The sequence below is a fragment of the Protopterus annectens genome, chromosome 6.part0 (assembly GCF_019279795.1).
Source record: "Protopterus annectens isolate FY-2018-M chromosome 6.part0, PAN1.0, whole genome shotgun sequence".
Classification (NCBI taxonomy): Eukaryota; Metazoa; Chordata; order Ceratodontiformes; family Protopteridae; genus Protopterus; species Protopterus annectens.
This window is the reverse complement of record NC_056737.1, coordinates 1,913,039,288-1,913,063,712: the sequence shown is the minus strand read 5'-3', so window position 1 is coordinate 1,913,063,712 and position 24,425 is coordinate 1,913,039,288. Positions and strand designations below refer to the sequence as shown.

The window sequence follows — 24,425 nt, the reverse complement described above, 5'->3', positions numbered from 1 at the left end:
TAGTAATATCCACTGCTACAGCAGAAAAAAGCTTCTTGCTCCTGAATAAGAAGTATAGTAAAATCCTGGAATTTGGCCACAGTTTTTTAACTTTTCCATTTACTTTACTGAATACTTATCCATTCTGTAAAGAATACTGATTCCCCTTCTTTCTTTTACCTCTGTCTCTTTCTCTTTATCTCTGTTTCCTTTGCAGATCAAGAAGGCATTCTTTGCTTTGGTGGCCAATGGTCTCAGAGCAGCAACACTCTGGGACAGTAAGAAGCAAAGATATGTGGGTAAGTCAGCAGTTCTTTAGCAGAAACTGTTAGATATTCAACAGTAGAACATTTCAGTAAACATTTATAGACCACAATTTTGTTGTAGTAGGATATCGACAGATCACCTCTTCAGGATTAGAACCCTTTCTGCAGCATAGTATGATATGATGCAGTAAGCTGACCTCAAGGTTACTTGGTACAATATATTAGAATATATACAACTGAGGGCTATACAAGCTGGTTTAATCCAGGTCATTTAAATCATTTCAGAACAACTCAGAAAGTTAGTCATTTCTTGTGAAACTGTTTCAGCAGAGCCTTTCCTAGGCCTGGTAAATTGTAATCACTGACTTGAAGATGATTATGCATCGTTGCACGAAAAGACAAGCAGATGATGGAAACACCCAGATGGAGGCTACAGACTGTGTAGCTCAGCAGCAATCATAAACAATGTTGTTAATGATTTTGTTAATCTGCATGCTCAAACAGTATGTGTGTGTGTGACTCCCCCATATGAGTAATTCATTTTTCAGGATGTGGGAAGTTCTTTGCATAGTATGTAAAGAATCATGACAATGGTTGCATTCAGACTTCTCAACTGTCCTGAGTTTGGAGGCACATTGCCAGGCCTGATTTACCCCAGCACAACATGCCTATTTTTGAAGGTATGTTCCTTTTTCAGACGTGATTTATCCCTTCACACAATTTTCTTAACCCCCCTCAATACACGGGTTTTTTTTAATCTGCCTAGTACACAGAAAACTAAAATGCATGACCAGACCAACATACTAGTGACACCAGTAATTTAAAGAAAGAGGATGCACATCTTACATTTCACTTTTTTGGAAGCAAAAATAAATGACCTTGTTTGGTAGAATTTTGCAATAAAGTTAGTTCATTAAAGTCTATAGATTTTTTTTACTCTCGTTTTGCTTATATTTTTCCATCATTTTTGTCACTCTTTGTTCTTTAAACGTGTTTCTGAGTAGTATTCCACATTCTTAATGGAAGCAGGAAGAGTTATGAGCTGTCTGGTATTCAGACTTTATGGTAAATTAGATGTCCAGATTTTTTGCTGAATGAAACTACCTGCTTCACATGTGTGTTAATGATTATATTCAAGCTATTTCATGTGTCTAAAATTTTCTTCTCAAATCTGTTTGCATCAGAACTACAGTTTCACGAAAACCTCAGATAATTTGTAAACTTCATTTCTTACTTTCAATTTCAAGAGTGGAAGCACTAGATATATAGCTCTTTAAGCTATTTATTTTGTTTCAGGCACAAACCAAGAACACTATCTAGTTAAGTAGCTTGCTCAGAATCACACAGTTCACAAGTGCAAATTGAAGGAATCAAATCCATTATTACAGGGTGAAGTTTGTTAACAGTTCACAGCCTTAACCCTCTGAGATAAATAAACTGCCAGACCAGCTTGGACAGCAATGATATTTTTATAGAAACTCCTTAGCAGACTAGTCATATTAGACTGAAAGAGTTGTTTTTAACTATACTAACATTTGTATTTACATAACTGAAGTTGAATAAGGGCAAACATTTCCCTAGTAAGAAATAACTGTGTGATCACAGCTGTCAGTTCTTTCTCATCAAAACCATATTTTTTCTTAACTGCAAAACAGACCTATCTAGTGGATGAAAAACAGAGAAGATGTAAAACAGAGAAGGTTAATATAAAGAATGCTAACAAGGCACATCATACTGAACTATATTTGGTAACCAGATAAGCCCACTAGGCAGAGACGTCTCTTTGCAGGGTACCAGCAGAACTGTCTAGTAAAGAGACCCACACAGAGGAACATAATTTGCTAACAGAGGTTAAAGGAATCATGTTAAAACTACAGGACAAAGCATTTTTAGTAACTGTGAGCAAGGCACTCAACCAGATTAAAGTTTAAGAGTCACCCTGTAAAGAAGCATTTGTGATGTGGGACTTAAAAAAGTATTAATTTTCTCTAATCAAGTTTGTTTCAGTATAGTCTCCATAATTGATTTAATTTATATTTTTGTTAATGTGGTAACTGGGTGGCTCCATCTAAACTTTTTTTCAGACACACTGAGACAATACGGTGCAAAATACAAGATTCCAATTAATACACACAAAATATACAGATGCAATATAAATTACAGAGTAATATACATAGAATATACATGCACATGGATATAATAATGAAAGTCATTCAATAAGGTACTCAGTAATATGTACAAGTACAAAATCAATATATAGGAGAGTATTCAGTGTGACACACGGTATGACTTAAATTGAATAAACATCACAACATAACAGCTTAATTTCTACTGAATCTCAGCAGTGGCACCATTTACAAAACCATGGAACTAATAACGAGCTTTACAGAATACAGGGCAGTAGCAATTTTACATCTTGTATGGATGATGTCAAACAAGGTTGCTTTCTCAACTTTGCAGGGCACTTGCAGATGCTCTTTTCTTTAGCATACTTAAAATTTCTTTCTGAAAGTTATGAGGTTTGCAGATTTACGTAACTCAGCTAGAAATTACCCCAGGGAGAGGACCATGGGAAGGCCTAATCCTTAAACATAAAGTTAATTTTCAAACTGCTCGTCAGATTAAAATGTTTACTCATAAATTTGTTCTAAGATAGAGAGATTATTATTTAAGAACAGCAGAAGTTCTGGCAGTTGGCACAGAGGATTAAGGCTTTTAGTTATAATTCCTGTGATACAGGGTTTGATTCCTTCAGCCTTCATTTGCCTACCTTCATCAAGTTACTTAGACAGTGCTTTGGGGCAATTGGGAATTTGGGTTAAGGCTACTCAATGGTCCTCTAGGCTGCAAGCTTAGTAACTACCTGTGAGCCTAGAACAGTTTAGATACCTAGAGTTCAAATACTGAGCTCACACTTTTGTTAGCTGGAAGCTATCCTACTGACCTAGGTGTCCGACAGTGGTCTTATATAACCTAATTTTTACTCCATTTATTTGGATTCAACTTTATCTTTCTTAGAAAATGGACTTGCTGTCCTAATACTTCATCCTTCCTGTCATATCTTCACTGAACCACTATCCATACTCTGTCACTCTCCCATTTCCTACACTCCATTCTCTCTAATCTTGTCATTTACCTTCCTCCTCTCATCACCCCTACCCTACCTTACAACTCCACCCCACCTTATCTTTCCTTCCTCTATGCTTTAAAAGGAAATTTTAAATACCTCTTCTATCTGTGCATTTTCTACCTCCCATCTTTGCACTAAATTTCAACAGTTTTACGTGCTTAATTATAAATATTGTACAGCATCATTGCATAACTGGTTTCTATATCTAATTTAATACTCCGGCTACTCTTTCACTTACAAATTAAGTGCATATCAGTTTTCTTACAGGCATGCATTGATTAAATCATATGCAAATGTTTATTTAGTATTTATTAATTATAGTTATTTCTACAAAATATGACAAAAAAGAGAGCTCAAATAAGAACATTGGAATAAATTATGAATACAGATTATCTACACACAGAAGACAAGAAAAAGTCATTTTAGGCAAGTCAGGTTCACTTCTAAAAAATAATCAGTAATATACTAATTAACAATGTGGATACAATAATTATAGATTACTGCAGAACTGTGGAAGGGCTTCCAAAAGTTGTCTTCAGGGAGGATCATTCTAGGCAGCCAATGACTGTCATCTCTGCAGTGAATTCCTGTCAAGACTGTCCAATAATATTAGATGAATGGATTCAATAATAGGCCCAGATAGCTTAAACAGGTATTTTCTAAGTAAGACTAAGGAACCTATAATTAGAAGTTAAACTTATTTTATCAACACAGTTTACCTGCTGACTTCCTGATATGTGGAAGAGGGCTACTGTTGTTCCTGTACACAAGAGAGCTGATGCCAATAATCCTCACAATTACAGACATGTTAGCCTGACTAGTATAACATAAAAAAATGTGATGCACAATTTTGAAAGCAATTCCTTATAATTTATTACTGGTCATTGACATTTGCTGACATAGATTTACTACTGGCCAAGTCTTGTACACCCAATTCAGTATATTGTTACTGTAGTGTAATTGATTCTGTTTATATTATACCTGCCGATGTGCTCAATCAAGACCTAGTCAGAGCTTTTGACACAATCCTACACAGAGCAATATTATGCACCTTACCTGAGCTAAAGGAGAACTCTTACATAATGAGATGAATAAGGAGTTGTCTTATGACGTGATCATCTACCATTAAAATCAGACACTCAGTTTAATCTACAGCTGGGTTAGTTAGGGGACAAATTAATACTCTATGTCATTCTCTTTGTATTTAACGTCTTTGTGTCTGCATTACTAGTAATCAAACATACTTGGGTGGAAAAAATTGCAGAAAATTCAGATGCTGTCTCTGATATTTGGTATAAAACAGCAAGTGTAAGTATCAACATCTGTTAGATTCCTTGTATTCTTGGCAAGGAGTAACTGAACTTCATTCAGTACCAAAATGGGTTTGGGTGGTAAGAACAAAGAATATCTATATTCCATAAACAACAGGTGCTGACAATGATAAACTAGTTTAGGGACTTAAGTGATACTGTCGATTATAAGTTCAGCTTCAACTCTAATGGCCATCTGACTGCTAGAAAAAAGTTACTGTATACAACCAACTACTTTAGAGATTCTTCCTCAATTCCAACAGTTTCAGTTGAAACAATACATCACTTAACCGTTTACTCCTCCCTAGGTCAGTTCATTGCATCTTTGTCATAGGGACTTAACACTGCAATGTATAATTATCTCTCATGTAAATATGTACCACTGTCTGCATGCCTTCCTGCAGTTGCCACAGCAGTACTCTGGCTGACATGTTGCAATCCTTACATTCATTTCACTGTTGTTGTTCCTTTTTGATTGTTGTTTTAAATTACATGTATATAGTCTGAATTGTTGTTGTGTTCACTGTATACGGTATGTATTGCATTTATCCCAGGCTGAGCCAGCAGTTGGTCAAACTGGCATCAGTGATCTACCCCAGTAAACAAAATGTATATATACAAATAAGTAAATAAAAAGCAGATTGGATACAGGTCTGTATTTATTCAAGTTATCATCATTCAACCCAGTGTTGCTGAGTATGTGAGTAACCCATGCCTCTTTTAAATTCACAGGAAAAATCCAATTTTAACAGATAGAATTATAATCAGATAAACAACCACCCCCAGAAAATCCAAGCAAGATCTTTCAAGTCTGATTGGGCAGAGATCTAGTTCAGAGGGGGTCAAGCACATACTGAAACTTTTTGTAAAGAAATTATCATAATCAAGTACTTCAATCTCAAAATGGAAACAGGACTTATGACATTGAACAGAACCAGTGGAAGTCCCTACAGCTGTGCCAGAGGCAGAATATGACCTGATAGATCAAAGCCTGGAAATGAAATATCTAGCAGTAAGCTCAAATTACCTAGTGAGCAGATTAACCTAGTCAGTTGGTTGCTACTGAGATTTCATAAGAAAAATAACACAATTTTTTTTACTACCCTCTGAATAAAAAACAGAGTAGAGTTCATCAAGTGGAAGCTCCTCCAGCAGGTTTGTGCTGTGACATTCCTACTCTAAGCTCCATCCCATTGGCCTTACTTAGCTCATAGAGCTCAAGATCACACCATGGCTCATATGGCACAAGGGGAACCAGACATACACAACTTTGGGCTAACAGGTCAAGAGAAGATGAGAAAGCATTAATGGACGTTGCAACCGCTTCTTTGACAACCTGTGCACTGAACCCCTGCAGCTGTTGAGGGACAGTAGTAACTGAAGAATCAGATGTTATGTTGTTCAGGTTCCTATAGCTCATCACACACTGGGGAGGAGATGAGGGAGATTCTCACAAAAACAGATGAGGCCATGATCTGAGCATGCAACTAGTTCCACTTCCAGGTCACTGATCATGATACCCAGCTACTACACTAAGTCCACTAAGTCCAGGAACAACATAAGTATCAGAAGAATTTACCTGAGCAAACCCAAATTCCTGTCTAACTGACAGGCAATCCTTAGCTACAGTCAAGGATTCCTTGTCGACACATACATTGTACATTTTTTATTTTTTATATTTTTTTCCCCTAACAGATTTGTTTGTTTTTCAGATCACATTAAAGGTAGGAAAACTTTTGAAATTATTCATTGTGGTCTCATTTTTCTATATCACAAAAAACTGGCATTTTAACAGGGGTGTGTAAACTTTTTATATCCACTGTATGTTAAAGTTACCTAAAATCATCCATTTGAGTGACAGCATCACAAAGCATATAAGGAGATCTATGAACCTCTGGTGACAGGGCTGACCTTAGCAATTGTGGAGCTGAATTTAGACCATTTTCATGGGGTCTCTGTTTACCAACCCACCTCTTCCTCTACTTTTTGTCTTCTTGAATTTAACACTATTTCATATTAGGTATTAGGAATGTATGTTGTTATATGCTACTACTGTGAATTAAAGTAAAACAAAATGTTTATTCATTAGGTTATATTTTACATACATACATACAAATATTTCAAGCACAGGCCCTTCTAGCTTGCCAATATACCAAATACTTGTTCCTATAATAAGTGTTCAGGCTGTTCTTAAAAAGATCTAAACTAATACTTGCTTTAATGTAATTTGTTAGTCTGTTCCATGCACCAGCTGCTCACTTAGTGAACCAGTTAGTACACTTTTCATTCTTATAGAACCTTCTGTATAGGGTATCTTATGATTCTCTACTACTTTTTGATAACCCCAAACAATTCCAGAAGTAGGTGTCTCTAAATGCCCTATATATCTGAATAAGATCTCCTCTTAAATATATTTATTGATTTATCTATTTATTTATTTATTGACATTTGTTGACCAGGAAAGTCCACTGGGTCGGAAACCCATTTTCATTGGAGGCCTGGGGAGAAAAGCTCCACAAATTTTTTTATTACAGAGTACTTTAAAGATAAAATAGACAATGAGCAATAGGCTGTGTAAAAATTACATTTTCTATTAATATATAAAATACAGTACCTTAACAATAAACAGCATTCAAACAAAATTTGTAGTCTGATTCAAGGTAAACAGTTCTTTCAAATACTTAGGAGGTTCTAGACATTGCCTAGGAGTAGATGGCTAGAATAGAATATGCTAGATGATATGGAGAAAGTTTTTAAACATTTGAGAGGAGTTAATGGAGGAAAGGAAAAATAAGGAATAATTATTTTTTTATTTGTTTATGGTGGCTTAGAGTTTTGTGTACAGAAACAAATATGATTATTGAGGTAGTGGCATTTTATTGCACATTTAAAAGTTTTTAATGAGTCCAGCTGAGTGATTGAGGAAGGCAGGGCAATGGTATAGGAATATAGACTTTGTCCATCGGTTTTGTTGGGTTTGTTTATACTTAAGAGCTGTTTGTTAGTAGACTGAAGATTGTGGGTTGGGATATAAGATTGTAGGATAGAATGAAGATCAGGACAGTTGTTGGGTTTATATATTAGTTTGTGGGCATGAGTTAGTTGGATATAATTTAGGTAATGGGGGAATTCAAACCAATTGAGTTCCATAGTAGTCTGGCAATGGTGGGTGTGGTTTGGCATGCCAGAGGCAATTTTTGCTATTTTATAGTAACATGATTGCAGTTTATTATTGAGAGATGTGTGAAGGTTGGTGAAAACGGGGCTTCCATAGAGAAGGGAAGGGAGAAGTAAAGTGTTTGGAAGTTTTATTCTGGTTGTCTTGTGTAGATAAAGTTTACATCTATAAAGTTTGCCCAGCTTAAAGTGTTCTTTTTTTTAATTGTACTGAGAATATGTTGCTTGAAGGTAAGTTTGTCATCAAAGGTTATGCCTAATAATTTAGCTGTCTTCACTAGTTTGATTTCTGTGTTGTTTTGTGAGTAAATTTTAAAGTCCAGAGTTAGTGGTTTTGCTGAGAATATTAAGAGCTTAAATTTTTGGGAATCAGTAATAGTTGTCCATCATTTAGCCAGGTTTCTATAGATGTAAAGGCATTTTGTGTAATCTTAAGGAGATCAGAGAAATTGCTAGAAGAAGTGATGATAGTGGAATTGTCGGCATATTGGATGAGTGTACTTTGTTGGGAGGATTTGTGAAGATTACTAATGCAAATATTAAAAAGCAGATGCCCAGAATAGATCCTTGGAGAACTCCTGTGTTATTGACCAGGTATTCAGATTATTTATTTTGCTATTTGACAGATTGTTTTCTGTTGTTTGGGTAGCTGGAGAACCATGTTAGGGAATTTAGTGAGCATCCTAGTTTTTCTAGTTGTTGCAACAGCTTAGGGTGTTATACTGTGTTGAAAGCCTTAGATAAGTCTAATGAGATTACTGTAGTTAGTAAACCAGCATCAAAAGCTTTGTTCACAGTATCAGTGAATGACAGTAGGGCTGTGGTAGTGCTGTGTGCTGGATGAAATCCATGTTGGGTGGGTGAAAGGAAATCATTGTTGCAGAGGTGCTTTAGGAGCTGAGCGTGCACACACTTTTCTAAGATTTTTGATAGTGATGAGAGTACAGAAATAGGTCAATAGTGTGAGAGATTATTAGTATTACCACCTTTATGTAATGGAGTAATAATGTATTTTTTCCAGAGTTGGGGGACATTTGATTCTGAGATAGATCATTTTATAAGAATACTGACAGGCTCGGCTATTGCATCAGCTGTGAATTTTAGATATTCAGATGGAAGATTGTCAGAGGAGAGGGAGCAAGGCCTTAGTTTGGTTAGATGTTTAACTACTAGGGTGATAGATACTGGCTGTACAGAGAATGGAGGAATTAATGGGTTGTGAGTAGAGGTTTCACTGCGGGGACAAAAGAGAGCTCGGGTTGTTTTCAATGAGGTTTTGAGTGCTCATAAGATTATTACAATTTACGTTAGTTTTTGGAGATGAGTCTTTGACAAGTTTTAGGACGGTATTGATAAAGTGGGAGTTAAACATATGGGCAAACTAAAGTGGGTGTTTGTCAGGAGAAGGTGTTGGGTTTTGCAATGTTCCAGGATTAACCCGGGAGGAAACAGAGTATTAGACTTTTTTGGTATTGTTTTTCTTGTCAGTTATGACTTTTTTGTGGCTTTGTTATGAAGCTGCTTGTAGTGAAGTTAATTTTGTGGGTTCCTATTTTTCTGCCATTCTTTCCAGGCTCAGTCTCTGGAAAGAAGAACTTTTTTAGTCTGTTTTGTTATCCAGGGGGGCATAGTTGAGATTTGTTCTTTTGGTGCAAATGGGGGCTAGGCTATTAAGTGTACCAAGAAAGACTTGTTGAAATAATTTACATCATACAGAGGTAATGTTTTAATGGGTTCCAATTTTGATCTTTTAGGGTATTTATGAATATGTTTTGGTTGAAGTGGGCAAGGTTTCTGGATGTTCTATAGGAGTGTGCTTTGGGTACTTGAGTATAGGTTCTATGGATGAAGGCTGGTAAATGGTCATTTAAGATGTTAGAGAGAGTCCCAGTGTTGGAGTATTTATGGGGGTGAGATACAAAGATCCAGTCTAAGGATGACTGTGATTGGTTATTTAGAGTACATGTAGGGTCTGCTATGAGCTGCGTAAACCTATCCAAGTTTATACTATTTGCAGGAGAGTTTGAGATTATGTTTTGCCAATTAATGTTTGTGTCACCAAGAATGATAGTTTCATTGGATATGTTGTGGTTTGCCCAGGATAGGAAGTCTTTCAAAATAAGGATATTTTGGCCTGGGGGAATATATAGTGCAACAATACATAATAGTTTATTACTATTAAGGTGTAGGGGTGCAAAAAATAATTCAATGTTGCCAAAGGTAGGGACTGATTTGGGAAAGATTGTAGTTGTTAAGGACTCACGATAGATTAATGCTACACCACCGCCTTTTTTGTGGAGTCTATCATTTTGAAGGATATTGTATCCTGATGAGATAACTTCAGTATCTGATATATGTGTTTTTTAACTAGGTTTCTATTATTGCTACAAAATCGAGGGTATATTGAGACAGCCAAGCTTGGAATTCAGTAATTTTATTACAGATACTATGTGCATTTACTGTTATTATACATAGGTTTTGGTTGATGGAATGTTGGATGGATGTTGGTGAGTCATCAGGGCCAGGATTGGGATGAATATCTTCGCATTGAAATAGTACTAAAAGATAATGTATAACTATTTGTATGTAATCTATAAGAGACACTGTACAAGTACAGATAATTTAGTCTTTCAAAATAACTTAAATGTTCACATCTATGGATGCCCTTGGTATAATTCCACTGAACTCTTTCCGGTTTACTCATGTTTGTTTTCTTATAAGGTTTCCATATTGGTATTCCATACTCAAGTTTGGATCTAATGCAGTTAACAAACAATTACTTCATCATTTCTGATTTCCTAGACTTTATAAATCTTTTTTAATACAACATATAGTTCTATAACTATCATTAACCAATTGGTTGGGTTCCTCTGAAGGTCAAATGGCTGAAATCTCGAAATGCATAAAGTCGAGACCATATGCTCGAAATTTCAGAAGCTCGACCTTCTGAATGGGGATCGGCATACAGCGCAGATTGGGAAATTTCCCTTTCTGCACTGTAGTGCGATCTCGGAGTTAGAATAAATAAGTAGCGGGGGTGTGGGGGTGCAGGGGGGCTTGCCCCCCCCTTCAAAAACATTGTTTTGTGCTTTCTTGCTTTTATTTTCTTTCCATTTCAGAAGGTCGAGCTTCTGAAATTCAAGCATATGGCTTTGGCCATATGCATTTCGAGATTTCAGCCGTTTGACCTCCTGAAGGGGAACCATTGGTTGATATGATTAGAAAAACTCATAGCTGGATCTACCCATATACCCAGATTCTTAAATGAGTACATTTTGTCCCAAGACATGTCAAAACAGAAGTACATTACTGGAATCCTGCATTATTACCCCATGATTCAACATCTTCTGTAGTTCCTCTCTCTTGGTCTGCTTAACTCACTCTTTATAAGGGGCTTGTTTGATGGGTCAGTGAAGTCCTGTGTCAACATGATGTGTCACCAGATGAGTGCACCCAGGCTTGCAAGTAAGCATGGTCTGAAACTTTGTAGTACAGCCTGAATCTCCTAAACCTAAGTAGGAGATAGCTGCATACTCCATCTTGTTCCCCCACAATTATTTTTAATTTTGTTGCATTTTATTTTTCTGTCTTTTCAGTCTCTTGTCTTTCCTGCTTTCTCCTCATTTGCCTCATACCTAACTCTGCTTCACATCCCATGCCCAATAATCATCCATACGCATATTACATATTATGACCTCCATATTACATATTATGCTATATAATGTTACGACAATGTACAGGCATTTTTCTTAGCTATTTTACTGCTTATTTTCCTCAATGACTTCTTATATCACATCTACTTATGATTCTCTTCACTTACGCTATATTATATCCTGACTTATACTACTCTGCATGCTTGCTCAGTGCTGTTGCATTGATATCCATTAAAGTCTATTGTGTCTTTGGTTGTTTTCTGCTGTGTTACACTTTCACAAACTGAGTCATTTCACTTCTCTGGGATTACTTTGGTCCTCTATGTGACTGCAACAAGCATTTTTGCTTATCACTTACATATATCACTTACTTATGTTATCGCTTACTATATCGCTTATCACTTATCACATATCACTTACTTATGTTATCAGGCATAAAACTGGCCTAATCTTACCTACCACGTACAGAACACTACGTTCAAAAAAACAATTCAACTCTGAACATTTTCTAGCTGAATTAATACAATGTAATTGGTCCCCACTAAAATTTCTCCCACTTAATGAAGCAGTAGAATACTTCATTTCCACTTTCCTATCTATCCTGGATCACCATGCCCCTTGTCGAACTATTAGAACCAAAGCTAAACCAGCTCCCTGGCTAACCAACAACACTAGGCAGAAAATCAATCTAAGAAACAAATCTTGGGCTAAATGGCGTTCCACTAAGAATCCAACTGACCACCAAAACTTCAGAGAGCTTAGAAACAGTATAAAAAAAGCCATCCTGACAAACAAAAAGAACTACTACCTTCAATTACAACAAACCTCCAAAAAGGAACCTAAAAAGTTCTGGGCCAGTATTAATAATCTCCTATCCCCAGGCCAGTCTATCACACCTAACCCTCAAGACTTTAACCCAGATAATCCCACACAAATAGCCAATGACTTCAATTCATTCTTCACTAATACTATCCAAACTCTTGCTAGTCACCTAACTCCTGACCCCTCTAAGCTACTCTTACCTGCTTTAAATGCATCTCCTTCCTTTCATTTCCAACCTGTATCAACCTCCTTCATCTTATCACTGCTCAAAAGACTAAGACCTACCACCCCCTCTGCAGACAAACTTCCTGCTGAATTCTTACAAATAGGAGCCAATGCTATTTCCTATCCCATTTCTATACTGATAAACAGATCCATAAATTAAGGAATTTTCCCCTCTATCTGGAAGATATCTCACATCATCCCTCTACACAAAGGAGGTAAGTCTAATGACCTCTCTAACTTTCGTCCCATAGCACCTCTATCACCTATAGCTAAAATCATGGAATAATGTATCCACAAGCAACTTCTTAACCACCTTCTACATCACAACCTACTTGCTAACTGTCAGCATGGTTTCAAACCCTCCCACAGCACTACCACTGCACTACTCTCCTTTACCAACTCGATCAACTATAACCGCAACAATAATTACCTATCATCAGCAGTCTTCATTGACTTATCTAAAGCATTCGACATGGTTAACCATAAACTTCTTCTACACATACTAAAATCTCTCTCACTTGATTCTCCGTCCTTAACTTGGTTTACATCTTACCTAGAAAACTGTCAGCAAGCAGTTCTCTGGAAAAATGTATTATCTAATCTCCTTCCTATTTCTTTAAGTGTACCTCAAGGCTCTATCTTAGGCCCCCTTCTATTTTCTACCTTTATTAATGACCTCCAGTCAGCTATCCCAAACTCAACCTGTATACAATACGCAGAAGCTTCTACTATAATCTGCACTGCTAATTCACTAAATGAACTCCAGTCACTCACCCAAAAAGTTTTTACCACTGTTAAACAATGGTTCTGTGACCGTTGCCTACTCCTTAACGCCAAGAAAACCAAACTGCTATTGTTCTCACCTTCCCATAAAACTGCCCCACTCAATTTAACTCTTACGTCCGCTGACAACACCCTTATTTCTCCAGACTCAGCTACTAAACTATTAGGAATAACTATTGACAATAATTTCAGCTTTGACTCCCACATCAACAACACTATTAAATTAGTTAATAAAAAAATTGAATCCCTTTACAGAATCAAGCCCTTCCTTACACTTGAAGCAAGGCCCACCTTAGCCAGATCTCACCTTATCTGTACTCTTCTATATGCTTCCCCCATCTACACTAATCTCTCCAAAAACAACCTCAAGAAACTAGCAACATCTTACTATAACATTGCTAGATTTGCTTCAGGATCCCCATTTAAAACTCACCATTGTCTGAACTTAAAACAACTAGGTTGGCTTGAATTTCCGAACCAACTCATTCTTCAATGGTTCTTAATAGCTCACAAGATCTTATACCATCCAACTAAAATACCTATACTCTCTAACCTCATTTCACCATACAACAACCTGAAACATCTATGCTCTTCCAACAAACTACTGATTAATATAACCAAACCCTCTAACTCTGCAGGTGACTGTCTCTTTTCCAACACTGTTGGAAAAATGTGGAACACTCTACCCTCTGATATCACATCTTTATCCTCTCTCCCACTTTTTAAAAGACCGTTGAAAATTCATCTCAACAAACACTGGCTTTGCTCCTGCACCAACCCAGCATAACTCTTCCACTTCCTCTCAGTCTATTCTTCTTCCTTAATTCTTACGATCTCTGCTCCCTTACCCTTGTAAGGTCTACCTGACATAAAAACTTTATAGATATACGTACTCCCTCGTATACTGTATAACTATAGCAAAAAAAAAAAAAAAAAACCTTTATTTAAGATATTCTGTTTATTATATTTTTTGATTTTTGCTCATTTTGTATTTGTGTACTTAGTGTAATCACAACCTCTTTCTCTACCTGTTTGTATTGTATTGCCTGTCTTTGTTTAAACTTATCATAACCATTGGAGCTTTTCTCTCCGGGCCTCTACTGAAAATGGACATATATCCAGCTAGACTAGCCCGGTCAACAAATGTAAAATAAATAAATAAATAAATAAATAAATAAAATAATTTTTCTATATACTGCAGAACTGGTAACATTCTGTCACAAGTCTCAGTGATCAGAAGTTACCTGACATCATAGTATCTGCAATGTTTATTCTTACAAGTATTTGTTTTAATGCTCTCAGTGATGGAGTATTCCATGGTTATTTCTTGCAACTTTCTTGATTAATAATCATTCATAAAACCCATATCAGCAAGAGAAAACAAAAGAAAACAGCACCTCTCTACCAGTCTCAAAATAATGCTGATCTTATCTTTTGATACAGTAAATGGAGTGGTACACAAATCCAGATGGTTAATCTGAGATGTTTTGGGTTGGAAACCATGTGAAGAACTCAGCAACAGCAGATGACCATGGGACTGTGTGCAGCTAACACTGTAGGCCAGACAAGAGCTGCAGTCACTAATAATAATTACTAAGGGAGAAAGGCTACCAGTAGGATTGCAGTGGGAAATTTCTGGACCACATAAGGCGTAATAACCCTGTCAAAGCCTAGTGTGGGACTTCCTGAGGGAGTGAGGCCTTATTTACCCAAATTGGTCCAACTGGCCTAAGGATGGCCCTGTCTGGAGAAATCTAATTGTACTGCCTGGTTGATTGTAGACAAAATGGTGTTGGCAGTTTATCCTACAGAAATGGCATACATACATATTCAACAAATTTGGAAGCCCCAGCCATACCTCCTTCATTTGGGGGATAGAGTGGTAGAAAATGGCAACTCCAGCACCAGGCTGACTAGTCAGAAAAGCTGTATAACAGAAACAGAAACAGCTGCAATTATGCCTCCAGCTGTTTCTGTATAACAGAAACAGCTGGAGGCATAATTGCAGCTAGACAAGGCTGGCAGTTTACATTGAGCCAGGTTTCTGTGATAAAAGCAAGGTCAGTGTGTTATGGAACGGGTACAAAATAGCAGACTGACCTTGCATTAAAATACTGCATTCAGACTAGAGGTAAAGGCAAGCATATCCCTGTTACCTGCCCCTGATTGTAAAAGAGACCAGTGAGTATAGGTTGTAGGATACTATCTTAGGTCTTCATGACATATTTTGCCCCATGGTGGATACTAATCAAATTGAGAACCTGGCTATGCACACAACTGGTAGGAAGCCTACACTGATAATGACAGCTGGCCACCCTAGGCATCTTGCCATTGCCCAGCCTCCTACATGTGGCAGTGATATCAACAGGTGGCTTAGCTCAAACAGAAGGTTTCAAGGCAAATAGTGACTCCCTATCAGAAAAAAACATCTTGTGGCCTGGAAATGATGCAGACAGAGAAGGTAAGATAAGAAAATCCTTCTATGTGACCCATCTGATCACGAAAGGGTTCACATCAAGATCTTAGGATGTAATGGTGCCCCTGTACTCTTCCCTCATCAGACCCATTATTGAGTACAATGCACCAATTGGAATGTACCTGGCTAGACATCTACAGCAGCTGGAGAGACCACAAAAGTACCTAATCAAGAGGATTACTGGCCTCAAACCGTTGCCCTATGCAGCACGATTGAAAAAGCTAAGACTGTTCTCTGTTGCATACCACTTTCTCAGAGGTGATCTCTGTCTAACGTACAGAGCCCTGTCCAACCCAGAATTGTTGAACGTGCTCCATCTTAGCAAAACCAAATCTACTCGAGCTACACACTCTAGGGATATAAACCTCAACACAACAATGAATAGAACATGCTGGAGGGATAGATTCCCTTCGCAGAGACTTCCCTTACTATGGAACAGAGTCCCGATCTACATAAGACAGAGCCCCTCACTATCACTCTTCAAGAGGAACCTTGATGAGTGGATGGGTAACAGAAAGTTCACACCGGGGATCACACCAACAGCACTACTAGATAGGGGCCAAGGGTACTAGCTGCTAGTACATGGGTCTAGGGAACTACTAAAGGGGCGGTGAATACCGCACGATGTGGCTGGGCTAATATATACCTTCGGGCAGATAGCCCAGTACCAACCTATGAACCTATGAACAAATAACCAGAATAAAATGCAAATAAATCCAATTTCAGATACAACAACTAAAAGTAATGCATTATAGAAATAACAGTTCACTTATAAATGCACTAAACAATAAAATTAGAAAGATGGAATGATGATGTCATAAAATAATATAAGCAATAAAATTAAAATCAGATGTGGTATAGATACTGAAACAGTGGCCCTTCAGGTTTCTCAGGCAGAAAACAAGTCAAGATGACCAAATTATTATGCAAGGCATTAGCAAATCAAGTCAAGATGGCTGCCTAAGCCCAAAACTCTGGACATGGGCCTACAGAAATGTAGATAAAAATAGAGTTTCCAGGGAGAAATATCAACCCAGAAAAAGATAAATAAGCAAGTGTAAATGTCTGTTTTTAAAGATGCAAATAAAGAGGAGCAATTGTGCATTTTGTTTGAAAAGATAATCTCAGTAGGCCAAGATGTAAACTCTTTGAAACAAACAATAGGAGAACAACAAACAGAAGTGGCAAAGATGCAAGGAAAGCTGCAAAATCTGTAGGAAGTTAATGCAACAATTAAAGATGAGTTGCAGGAACAGATCCAGGGAACACAAGAGCTAACAGAAACAGTAAAAAGACAGGGAGAAGGAGTCTACTTTGGAAGCTCCAAGTTTCAAAACTTCAAACGTCATATGGTTGAAACCATAAGACTGAAGTTGTGAAACTTTGAATGGTTTAAATGGCGATTGTCGTACAGCGCTAAATGGGATATTTACCATTCTCATCACTGTAGTTCGATCTCGGAGTTGGTATATTTAGGGGTGTGGGGGGTGCAGGGGGACTTGCCCCCTGCATAAATGTAAAAAAAAATGTTTTTATTTATTTTTTACTGAAGTTTCGAACTTTGAAAACTTCAACGTTATGGTTTCTACCATATGAAGTTCCAAGTTTTGAAAATTCTAGCTTCCAAAATAGATCTGGGAGAAGAGATTGATGATCTTGGCAATTGCTCAAGAAGGAAAAATATCAGGATAACTGGCATAGAAGAGCAAGTGGTGGCAGTGAAGGCAGTGAACTGGAACAGTTTGCAATGCAGAAGTTACAGCAGAGATTCTTGCTACCAGGAAAACAAGAGACAGTGATAGAGAGTATACACAGGAAGGGGTGGTGGCAAAAAGCAGCAAAAAAAAAAAAAAAGACCCAGTCAAGTTTTAGCATGTTTCCATTCCTTTGCTGAAAGAAAATGAAACAATTATGCAAGTAAACATACTTAAAGTTATTTCATTTACAGGGATATGTGTAAAGCTGTTGAGACTACCCAGACACACTTTACAGGAGAAGGAAACTAGGCTGATGGTATTAAATGAACTATGAATAAATGGCAGTGCAGCAGGGAAATAGGAAATACACCCCGGGTATCACTTCTGTGTCTATGCTTGACAGTGGCACAGGAAAATAACTTTCTTGGGTGGCATAAGCCAGGGAACCTTGTTGGCTATGCTTACGTAGGCCCTTGGGCCGATAAACTAGTACCTACCTATGAACCTATGAACCTATGAGCATAGTTGAAGTACTCTGCAGTTCTCAACATATAGCATGAAGGGTAATGTCTCAGGCTGCACAATATGGAAGATGCTCAAAAGTTTAAACAAATTTATCTTGGGCAGCTAAAGAACACAGACAGTAAAAATTTGAATTACCTGCAAGACATGGTCTGGAAGACTAACCTTTGAGGTGGGAGAGGTGATGCAAAGACATTGGAAAGGTATGCAGTGTCAGACACCAAAATCTCTACAGATAAGAAGACAACACCAAGACATAAACAGGGGCTTCATGCCAGAAAAAAGAGGGTATCATAAAATAAATCGCAGAGGCAACTACAAGGAGATGAGAACAGACAAGGTAGTATGGGGAAACAATAGTGAAATACTTATATCAAAGATAAAGAAGATGACTGAAAAACCTCTCCCATGGGAGATTTAGAGAAAAGAAAAAGGAGCAGAAGCAGAAAGAGACAAGAAAAGTTCTAAGGAGATGGGAGCACAGTGTGCCAGATGTTTCAGGCAACTCAGAAGTGAACTGATAGTGAACTGAGGGACTAAACAGGCTGGACAGAAGCATTTATGATGGATGGTAGAGTTGAAGAAGTGGAAGGCAAGAATACAGGAAGAATGAAAGTGACAGCAGAAAAACAGAAGCAATAAATAAGTGGAAGGAATAGAAACTAAAAGACAGAAGAATGTGGGATGGGTAGGGAGGCTGCATTAAACGAAACAAGTCCTTACCTTATACAACATGCCCCAGGGAACACAACCTCAAAACATTATAAACAATGGAAGTTTTCATAACTAATTAACAATGTACAATAAACTGAAAAAAAGACATGTTTAATATCTATGTCTAAGAAAGAATAAGTAGTTACTGCTGATGTAACAACTGAGGGGCACAAAAATGAATGTATGGAGGAAACAGGGGAAAAGTACAGCAAACAGCAACCCACAGAAAAATGTGAAATAAAATAATGATGGAGGATAAGTAAAATAGTAAAGAGCTATAAGACTGCAATGAAAGAAACTAATGTTGGATTATCATACAAATGAAGCTGAAGCAGCAGACCATTGGGCAACCCTTGGAGAGGGGAGACCAATGAATGGGAATGTTGTCATTTAAAAAAGATTGTGACATCACTACTAGGTTGGCGCACAAAGTATTAGTGTGAGGGACAGCTGAAGGGAAGAAAATAAAGATTTGAAAGACCTATGCCTAGAGCATACCTATGTACATCCAAAGAACCAAAAGGCAAGGAGTTGGAGGTTGGGGAGAGGAAGAGGAGATCTAAGCACAGGCATCCAAAACGAACACAATGTTCCACTGGGAGGATAAGTTCAGAGGAAGGGCTATGTTGGATTACAGCAATGGGAAATGTAGATGGGTGGGCAAAAACAACAAGAAGCAATACAGATAATCACATAGAACATTGGTTGTTCATCAAATCCTGTCAGAAAGAGAATACAGAAAATGCTAAGGAAGATGGGGAGAGACATTGCTCTATTATAAAAAACAAAACTAATAATCAGACAGAGGAGGAGGTACTGTGTTATGAATACTCAAATGGAGAGCTGGACAGCAAGGCAGGTGGAGGAAAGAGGGGAGTAGCAAATGTATTTCAGGTGGGACTTCAAACAACCACAGAGAAAGCAATAAAAAATGGGATAAGCTGATGGGTGATCTGGTATGCATGCTGAACAATAGGAAACATATATGTATCAATAAGGGATGAAGAAGGACACTACAGTATCTTTTTCTGGTAACTGGGCACAGATACGAACTAAACTGTGGAATGAAAGAGAGAGGGTGGATAGATACATGGAAGGGAAGCTATTCGCCTGAGAGAGAATACACATTTACACAAAACATTTTGGTACAAGCAAGTAGATTAGACAGGTATTTAGGGAAGGACAACCTAATGGAAATAACAGAAAACATAATATATTGGGGCAATGTAGAAATTGCCTCATGTACACAGACAACTCTCTCCTTCTACCACCCAACACTACAACATGTGAGAGATGCACTTATCTAGCCTAACTGGAGGTAAAGCTCTCTCCAATCAAGATTGAACTTGACAGTCAAGAGGAGAAGGTAAACACTTGCACCACACCACACTCATCACATAGTCTCATTAAATCTACACCACCAAAATCCACACATAGAAACACAAAAACATTTGTGGAGGCTCTCAATAATAATCTGCTCAAGCAACAGAGACCTCCAAAGCAGAAATGCAAGCAACCTCCACCCCCCCAGCACAACCCAAATGACACATACCCCGCAGACTCAGTGTGCCACTCAACCACAGCCAATAAGGCAAAACAACATACCCAACACACTAGTCATAGGCGACTCTATATTCAGGCACACTGATGTCCCACTCACCAGGCTAAACAAGGAGAAGGCTATTGTCAGCTGCCTGTCAGGTGCCAGGATCCGCCACATAACCCATGCACTCAGGTCACTCCACAACAAGTACAAATATGACTCTGTCATTGTCCATGTTGGTGTGAACGACCTAAGACGTACCTCCCTGGACTACATGAAAAGAGACATGGAAGAGCTCTCCAATCTTGTAGCCCAGGCAGGTATGACCCTAGCCCTGAGTAGCATTCTGCCATCACTCAGAATGATGCCACAGTACAAGGACAAAATGATTGACTTCAACACTTGGCTAAGCTTCTGGTGCCATTCTAAAGGGATCCAGTATCTGTCTGCCTGGGATGACATGGTCAACAGACCACGATGCTTTGCCAGAGATGACCTGCACCTGTCACCCCTGGGATTCCAGATACTGGCTAAGGTTCTTGCTGCTCCTATAGTGCCTTTTTTAGGCAAGGTTCAAATGACAAATTCACCACTGTAACAGGAACAGGCAAGCAAAAACTGAGGGTGATGCTACTCAATGCTAGAAGTCTAAATCTCAAAATGCACTCACTCGAGGCACTCCTTAAAATGGAGAACATCGATATCTGTACAGTGACTAAGACCTGGTTCAAGGCTCCAGAGAGCACCCCTGCATAACCAGGCTATAACTCATACACATGTTTCGGCCATGTAACCTGGACCGGAACACCAAAGGCGGTGGTGTATCCATATTCATTAAGGATATCCACACCGCCAGGCTAGTTGCTCAGCATAATGCAGCTGAGGTTATCCAAGTGCAACTAACTCTGGGCAAAACTGCAATCCAAATTGTAGCTTGCTACAGATCACCCACCATGTCCCAGGATTCCCACTCCTCTTTTCTTGATGTACTGGAAAATATTAGGGTTCAACCAAACACCCTAATAATGGGCAATTTCAACTACCCCACCATTAACTGGGAAAGCTACTCATGTACCAACTCCTTCGCTCAACGCTTTCTGGAATTCATAAACTCCAATGCCCTGGATCAACTTATCCACACCCCCACCAGGGGCAAAAATATCCTAGATCTAGTCATTACCAATATGAGTGACCGGTGTTCCACACCTGAAGTCAACACCTCATTGGTCCGATCTGACCATAAGCTAATTACCCTAGATATCCACAGCCTGCCTCCACCCCCATTAAGGAAACCATGGTAAAAAATTTCTCCAAAGCCAACTTCATGCTTCTTAAGACAGAAGTGGTGAACTTCATGACACCCATGCAGATGGACAATACAGTTACGACTACTGAATCCTACACAATTGCACTTTATAAGCACTTACATGAGTGCAGGGATCATGCTATCCCAAACAGAACCAAGACGCTATCCTCCAAACAAAGGAAGCCAATCTGGTGGTCCCCTGCCATAAACAAACTGTACAACAGAAGGAAGAAACTCTTGCAAAAGAGAGTAAAATCCCACGAGTGGAGGAGCTCCCTGGTCAGCCTCAGTAAGAAGCTGCGATCCCTGATAAAATCCTCCAAAGCTAGTTACGAAAACAAAATCACCACTGATTCTAAAGACAACCACAATGCATTCTATAGCTATGTCAAGAATCTGAATGGCAACACTCAGATCTGCTCTGCGTTACAGCATAATGGCACTAAATATACAGACCCAACTGATATTGCCAACATCCTGGCAGATAGGTTCAGTGCTAACTTTACCCCCCTCTCACCCCCTAAAGAGCCCATCTCTATACCGGAAGAAAGCAAAGTTCCTGTAATCACGGCTGCACAGGTAAAAATCACACTCTCCGAAGCCAAGAAAACAGCATCCATGGGACCAGACAACATCCCAGGCTGCGTTCTACATGAACTACAGAACAAACTGGCACCCCACCTAAGTACCATGTTCAATCATAGCCTCACCTCAGGCTTTGTGCCTGCTGAATGGCGCACAGCAATGGTTATCCAACTCCACAAGGGGGGAGCCACCACGGACCCCAGGAACTACCGCCCCATTAGCCTGACGAGCCTGGTCTGCAAGGCCATGGAACGTATCATCATGGAACTTATAAACAAAGACATTGGCAATCTTCAAACTCTGGATCTCACTCAGTTCAGGTTTGTAAAGGGCAGATCATGTCTCCTAAAACTGATAGACTTCTTTGAAGCAGTCACCAAAGCCGTAGACAAGGGTAAGGTGGTTCACACAGCCTATCTAGATCTTGCCAAGGCGTTCAACACCATCCCCCACTCTGGAATTATAGATAAACTCTCTAAACTAGGTATAAATCCCTATGTCACAAGATGGGTTGCCAACTGGCTCACTGACAGAACCCACACTGTGAAAGTAGCAGACTCCAAATCCGACTTCAGACCAGTGACAAGTGGAGTACCACAGGGTTCAGTTCTGGGTCCTCTCCTGTTTGGTATCTACTTCTCTGAGGTACAGGCTAACACAGAAGGTCTTTGGCTAATGAAGTTCGCAGATGACTGCAAACTAGGAGCCATAATTGAAACTCCTAATGATGTGGACATCCTACAAAAGGGCCTTATTGAGACAGATGCCTGGTGTCAAAGCCATGGCCTCAAGCTCAATGCTAAAAAGTGCATTGTCATCCCCTTTGGTAAAAACTCTGTACACATGAACTACAACATAGGTGGTAGTATACTTAACACCGAAAGTGTGATAAGAGACCTTGGGACACAGGTGGACAGTAGTCTCTCCTTTGATAATCACATCGCCACAGTAGTCAGGAAATCCTTCTATGTGGCACACCTCATCCAGAAAAAAAGAGGTCGTTGTTCCCCTCTACTCATCACTCATTAGACCCATTATAGAATACAATGCCCCTTTTGGTATGTACCTCACAAGACATCTACAACAACTGGAAAGGCTGCAGAAATACCTCACAAAGAGGATTACCAGCCTCAAACAGATGCCCTACGCAGACCGTCTCAAAAAACTCCAGCTTTACTCCGTCGCATATCGCCTACTCAGAGGTGATATCTGCCTAACATACAAAGCTATGTCAAACACAGAGCTGTTGGACATGCTCCACTTAAAGAAATCCGAATCCCTCCAATCTACATGCTCTAGGGACCTAAACCTTGTCACCACAATAAACAGAACATGCCGGAGGGATAGATTCCTGTCCCAGAGACTTCCCATACTCTGGAATAAACTACCTATCTATATCAAACAAAGCTCCTCATTAGCACTCTTCAAGAAAAATCTTGATGATTGGATGGGAAATAGGAAATTCACCCCGGGGATCACCTCTGTGGCTCTGCTCAACAGTGGCACAGGAAAATAATTTTCTTGGGTGGCAAAAGCCAGGGTACCTTTTTGGCTGGGCTTGTATAGGCCCCAGGGCCGGTAGCCTATTATCTACCTATGAACCTATGAACAAGACACACACCAAATCATGCAGCAGTGAGATTTAAGGTAAGTGTGCAGGAACATAAAATAATGAGAAGGGGTGGAGGTGAACTGTCTATAAATGGAAGGAAGAAGACGCCAATGAAACACTTCAGGGACTAGTAAAGGAGTCAATACTAGACAATATGAAAAACAGGATCAGACTGGAGCAACACTGGTGGTATGTGAGATATAACAAAACAGTGAAGGAATGATCTCTGATGCAACAGACACTGATCTAAGAATGTGCATGACTTATTCTACGGATGTTCGAACTATCTGCAATATTATTAGCGAAAACTGGCAACTACTTGTATCTGACGATAGGTATAGATCAATACCTGGTAATGCACCCAAGTTTTGCTGTAAGAGCAATAGATCATTAAAACAGTTGCTGTGTTATAAATCTATTAATATGAAGGTTTCTGATAAATGTGGTACATTTCCATGTAGAGACTGCAACATGTGCAAATACATTCATAGCAGTGATTTTTATGTACATCCAGTGAGTAAGAAGAGTTATGTCTTTTGTTTTTATGCAAATTGTGAAAGACAAAATGTAGTGTATTTCTCATTCTGTGTGAAATGTGAATCCTACTATGCAGGTAAGATGAACA

The 24,425-nt window shown here is 38.7% G+C and overlaps 1 protein-coding gene across 2 annotated transcripts in view; it reads left to right on the top strand.

Moving 5' to 3' along the window:
• Positions 1-24,425, top strand: part of PRKAG3 (protein kinase AMP-activated non-catalytic subunit gamma 3) — a 1,357,042-nt gene that overhangs the window by 605,559 nt on the left and 727,058 nt on the right. For both annotated transcript variants that reach the window (XM_044075227.1, XM_044075226.1), the window contains exon 8: positions 197-278. In XM_044075227.1, coding sequence (XP_043931162.1) covers positions 197-278 — 82 coding nt within the window. The remainder of the gene's footprint in view (positions 1-196; positions 279-24,425) is intronic.